The sequence below is a fragment of the Saccostrea echinata genome, unplaced genomic scaffold (genome assembly GCF_033153115.1).
Source record: "Saccostrea echinata isolate AGI-Se365-2 ecotype Australia unplaced genomic scaffold, CSIRO_AGI_Sech_v1 ptg000022l, whole genome shotgun sequence".
Classification (NCBI taxonomy): Eukaryota; Metazoa; Mollusca; class Bivalvia; order Ostreida; family Ostreidae; genus Saccostrea; species Saccostrea echinata.
The window spans coordinates 8,604,262-8,610,507 of record NW_026889771.1 but is presented as its reverse complement, the minus strand read 5'-3'; the positions used below and the strand labels follow the sequence as shown (position 1 = coordinate 8,610,507).

Here is a 6,246-nt window from a genome sequence, read left to right as displayed (position 1 = left end):
CCATATACATGGTATTCAGCAGAAGGGCGTGGCTAAACTGCATTGTTGTTTTTTTTGTTTTTTGTTTTTTGTTTTTTTTTTGGTTTTGTTTTGTTTTGTTGTTGTTGTTGTTGTTTTTTTATTTATTTATTTTTTTTTTTATTTTTTTATTTTTTTGAATTACGTTATTTTCCCGTGTAATATTAAAGATTTATAATCGTTATATTTCTGTGTTACCTTTTTTTCGAAGTTTGAGATTTACACCTTTTAAATGATAAAAATTTCTTAATATTAATAAAAAAACGTGTTCCATGTAGTGTTTTAATGGCCCTTCAAGTTTTTTTCGTCCAGAATCGAGCATTTCTGCACGAGGTGTGTCACGTCACATGAACGGTTTGACTATTATACATGTACCGGAAGAAGATGTATGAAAAAGTCGAGAGTTCACAGTCACGCATTTACCTGAACAACAGCGGTGCGGGAAAGATTATTGACAGTATGAATCAACGTTGATATATGCACGATTTTATAAACATTATAATCATTTCAATTGTGACGATGAAGAAATTGGGCGTTCTAATAGTTGTATCATTGACATGTGTAGTTTTTGTTAATGGACAGAATTCTTCAAATTCGCAGCCAGTTTCCACCGATGGTAAATCTGTACTGGGAGACGAGTCTCCCCTAGAAAAAGGAGCAAAACCTTTATATGATTTGGTGCATGGATTTTTAGACAGTGTTCAGAAAGATAATTTTATAGTAGCCAATGGTGATTCAAAAATTAGTAAGTATTGTTTTTAAACCCGTTTGAAGGTTTTAAAAACTTGAATGAGCCAAACAAAAGGAGGATTTGTAAGTGTATTTCTTTAAAAAAATAATCTTAGATGTAATCTGATATTGCAGTTCAAATATCCTACCTTTTAATTTCGCAGAGGATGGGGGGTTACTGAGGTGTATAATATGTAGAATTTTATGAGTATTTACGTGTCTTATAACACGATCTCAGTCACCATTTATATGTATGTAAAACTCTACCTTACATTTCCCAAAATATCATTAATTAGAAAACCAAGTGTGTAGGCCAACATACATTAGTTATTGATTGAGATTGAGAAGAATTTTAGAAGAGAAGGCCACTGAACTCACTAAATTTCATACACACAGAGGGGAAAGAAGTAATCAGTACATTCATTGTGTTGTTTGTGAAACTTCTATGTGAACATCCACATTTATTTTTATCTCACTGAGGCAAAGTCAACATCAGTTACCCAAAACAGATAGCCACTAGTAAATAGTATATAAATACAAAATGTAGGAACTTGTGGTTTGGTTACATTGTTTGTTACATCATGATGAATACAGAAATTGGTAACACATGTTGATACTGTTATTTTTGGGACTAGTTTTAGACTAATTCAGGAAATGTGCTACTTGGCTCAAGAGGCAAGCAGAGATGTCACATTGTATCTTGCTGAATTCAGCCAGTCATAAATTTGAACATGAAATACATTACATTGTTTTGATAAAGGTTTTTCCTGGAAACAGACCTTCTTGTACATTGTTCTACACTGAACCTATAGGCACAGACACAAATATTGATCTTAAAATCAACAACAACTGACATTTCTATAGGATTTTATCTGAAATAGCTTATTCTTGTTGTCCCCATATCTATAGCGAAAATTTGTGTGAAAGTTGAAAAGGAAATACACAGTACAATGTTTTCAGATTGTTAGTTTTGTCAATGTCTCAATGACACATTTTATCTATTTTAATTGATTGAAGTGTTTGATAATTGCTTTTTGAACCAGGAAGTATTCTTATCAAGGAAACATGTTGTACATAGAGGAATTTTCTGAGTTTCAACTTCAGTAATTCTAAAAGGCAGCAGGTCAAGTGTTGTGGGGCCAGTGTGCAAGGGATAAAATTTAACATTCCATACAATTTTATTGTCAAAATGCACTCTTGTGTGAATTTAAAGTAACTGAAACCAAGCCTGTGATATTTATAAAGAAGGGGGTCCCCCTTCTGTATTGTATTTAGTAAATGAATTAGTGTTCCTAGAGTCACATTTCTCTATGACATAAATAGCTAAAAAACAACAACAACAACAACAAATGCATGGCAAGTAGCATAGTTTGGGTGTTTCTTTTGTATTTTGAAATACACATCATCATGTGTCTATCATGTAGGTCAATGTTGTACCAAGTAAGCCTTTAAATCTTTAAACATTTTAGTACCTTTGAAACTTGATGATAATTCAAATGGAAGTTATTCAAAAGGATTAATATCGAGTCAGAAAAAGAAACTCAGCAGAATAATTCTTGTGAACTTAAATTAATCAAGATGAATGCCAAATGAAGTATAAATGAAAGTCCAAGAAAAACCTAGATAATATTTTTTTCCTATGGTATTCAACAATGGGGCATAAAGTGAGATAAGATAGTGCTTCATATTTACTGTTCAGATCAATATTTGTCAGCCCTCACATGTATTATCTGTGATATCCACTGCATGTAAATTTCCTGGCTGCTAAATAGGAAGAGACATTTATGTGTCTACACATAACACACCTGAACACCTTTTGTCTTAGACTGGTCTAAGGTAACCTGGTTTTATGACCGGATTATAATGTCCTATTTCCTCGTCTAATAATATTGTTCTCTTTAATGTTTATGTCTATTTAATTGACAAACCTTTCATGTTTATATATAGTATCAATCCATGATGTAGGAATTATATGTATTTAAGTATTTTGTCTATAACATTGATGAATTGGCTCAAGTTTGTGTGCTTGTATATTGATTTAAGGATCAAATGCATGTACATGTACTTATACATCAGGAAAAAAGCTTGGATTCATGTTTTAATTGGTGAATAATTGAGTTTTTGACAGTTTTAGAGAGAGTACATCATTAGGTTCTGGGATGTTTGCCCCAAGGGTGGACATACTGTGAATCTGAATTTACATGAGGTCATCAGTTGATTTTATGGGACATCTTATTTAACATATGTTAAACTGTTTGACTAACACTTTAAAGGATCATTGATGCAAACACACACACACACCCTCAAATCTAAAGTTAGACACGTAACAAAGAAATTCATGATTTAAAAAAAAATATTGAAACTTAGAATTTGCATATAAAACAGTATACCAATTATTTTGATATATTTTATGTATTCAACTTAAACAAAAAATGGAAAGTGTCATTAGTCATTGCATACATGTAAATTTATTTATTTGGGTAAAAATACCTGAATGATAAAAATACTTTCTATTTTTCTTAAGGTTTAAGAATGCAGGAATGTGTAAATGATGGAAGATAAAATCTTCATTATTTATAAAATACATTTTACCTGATGAAAAAACATTACAATTAATCATTTATAAAACTGCCTTGTGATACTTGCAAGGAGAGACCGACTGTCCAAGCTTATGATCTAGGTAATACAGAATTTTCAATACTGTTAGTTTTACCCACTTACCTAGTATGTGATTTTTGAAATAATGATAATTGATGTATAAAAATGATATCCATTGTCAGAAAAAAATAATCTCATTAACAATTAATTAAGAAAAAAGTTGTTACAGATATTACAATAACAAACATTTTTGTTAATGCGTAATGGATATCTGTATTGAAAGATAAAGAAATAAATGGTTTGTTTGCTTGTATCATTAGGAAGCACATTTCTATCATTAACAACATCCAATCACTTAAAAAACCTGAGGATTGAAGTGAAATCGACAAGATGACATGCACGTTTAATGACTTTCTCTTTAGTGTTTTACGCCAATCTTACAAGAAGTTGAAGTGATTTGTAATTTGTAAGCACTATGTGACTTTGATTTAACCTTTTATTGTTTTTATCTAAGTGTGCACATTCTGGTTTAAGTATTACGGAAGCTGTTTTTAGGAAATGATTACGCTATTCGACTAAGCATTAACGTACATATGTTTTTCTCTTTTGTTTTCTTTACACACAGGTTGGGAGATTTTTATCCAACAAAGAAAACGTATCCAGGGTACAAGGTTTCTGTTTGAAAAAAATGCCAGGGTTTCACATTTTCTTTGTGTTACAGATAGAAATTTAAAGATAGGTCTGACAAAAATGAGACACCGATTATACTGTGGCCTGGGGATATTTTTCTAAATGTGGTGTAGGAAAGTATCCATTTGAAACGGATTAAGAGATAACTAGCATTATATCATGTCTCTCTTTTTTGAGTAAAAGCTTTAAAAATCAGTGTTAAAAACATTGAAATTATTTATTTAAGACTCCATGGAATTTTTACAAATTGATTTTATTGTTTTTGTGAAAAACTATTTTAAAATCAAAATGGGGGAACATTGCAAGGAATTTTTATTTAAGTTTTGGAGAAGTACATGTATATATATATATTATCAAATTACTTCTAGAAAAAGTATCGGACTCCAGTCCATTGTACACACCAGTTGTGTTGTGGTTGGGACTGATTTTTCTTTCAGTGGTATTTTGATAATCTTACAAAATTACAGTGTTTAAATACAACTTACAAATCGTACAAAAAGGATGTATATATATGAGTAATTTATGATGATGTCATATACAAACAATTCTTATGTGGTCAGCATCATTGCGTTGTACATATGTGAAGAGTATCCTATTTCCTTATGTAAAAAAATACATTGTAGTTCCTATGAGTCAACATTGGGGCCACAAAACAATATTTCGAATTGTAAACCATGATACAGATGTACTGTGAATGAAAGAACTTTTACACAGAATGTTGTGATTGATTTGAGCTGATGGCTAATCTTTGTCTATAAAGCTCTTTATCTGTTCATTTTGTACAAAACATAAACATTGGAGAATTTATAGTTACATTCTGAAATGAGTTCATTTCCTTGCAAGAGATGTTTTGGGAATTCCTTTATTATAGACAAATCATTGTTAGTTTTAGTATCTGAATATTTAATGTATTCAGCATATATGCAAAGATCCCAATCTGATAATGAACATAGAAGTATGCATCAGAATGCATTAAGATGACAATAGTATCTTAAAACTTGTAGGTAACTTCTGGTGCATGATTGCAAGCTACATCAAGTAGTGCTTATAAACTGCTAATAAGTGAGAGTAAATTGATCATGGTATGATATCGGCCAAAGTCTGTTTCACCCATTTCCGCAAGTCACCCTTTAGTTCTGTTAGAAGAGGAAATTTTGGATTCATTATTATATTCTGTTTACTCAGTCATAGGTAATCAATATATGATAAATTTTTAATTAATACCAAAATTAACTCTTTTTTTTTTTAACTTAACACATTATAGTATAGGATGTTAGACTCCAGTTCCAGTGTAATGAATTTTATTAGTGTTTCAGAAATAGAACTCATGGGCATTGTGAAATAATTGTTTTATTGCTTCTTGATGAATGTAAAAGGCAACTGTAGGAATGAACCTGTATGGTTGAACTGCATTTTACTGGACATCAGTTGAAGAAGTATAGCACATATCATTACAGATTTTAGAGAGAGAGAGAGAGAGAGAGATCTACATGTAATTCGATTAGCTGGCAAATTCTCTGTGGGGTTGGTATAGTGTTTCTGTAAATTGGTATGGAGACTGGGTTATCAGCTGACTTGATAAGGGCTCCCATTCCAGTTGGCTATTTCAGTTGGAAAATATAGTAGAGATAAGACAAAATTTATTGATTACCTATAGTAACAACCTACCTGGTATTACCTGTGCACTGCTCTTGCTTCGTATTGATTGCCATCTTCCTTAGAGAGAGATTGTGCGCTTTGTTTTTGCAATTAGAAGATTTCTGTTCCTAATTAGCCTTTCTTAATGTTATGAATCTAATTCTACAGTCTCCCATTTCTTTGAAACACACAGTTTCATTAGCTTCAAAAATTCATAACCTTGTTTAATACCAGGGGAAAAATGTTAAGGTCAAGGCTGTTGATATGTTTCAAATAATATTACTGATTTGTACGTAGTGAGATTCTTAAACAACTCACTCTGTGTTTTCTATCCCCTTACCAAAGGCTCAGGCACAGCTGGTTGGAAAAAAAATGATCATATCCAATCACAAACTGTGGGCATGATGGGAGATCCTATATTTACATAGTATACCTAGAATCTCACCTGATGATGAAACAGACAATAGACTTACATTAATTGTTAGCCAAATTAATTTGTTGATATAATGGATCAATCTTCAATAGCATTTTTATTTTTACTTCAGCAACATAGTTACAGAGCAATATATACAT

At 31.3% G+C, this 6,246-nt stretch overlaps 1 protein-coding gene across 1 annotated transcript in view; it reads left to right on the top strand.

The window, feature by feature from the left end:
- The first annotated feature begins 470 nt into the window (after window positions 1–470).
- LOC133190349 (prominin-1-like) overlaps window positions 471–6,246 on the top strand; it is a 36,320-nt gene continuing 30,544 nt past the window's right edge. Inside the window, exon 1 of the mRNA XM_061325923.1 lies at window positions 471–763. Within this exon, the coding sequence (XP_061181907.1) occupies window positions 496–763 (268 nt within the window). The 5' untranslated portion in view covers window positions 471–495. The remainder of the gene's footprint in view (window positions 764–6,246) is intronic.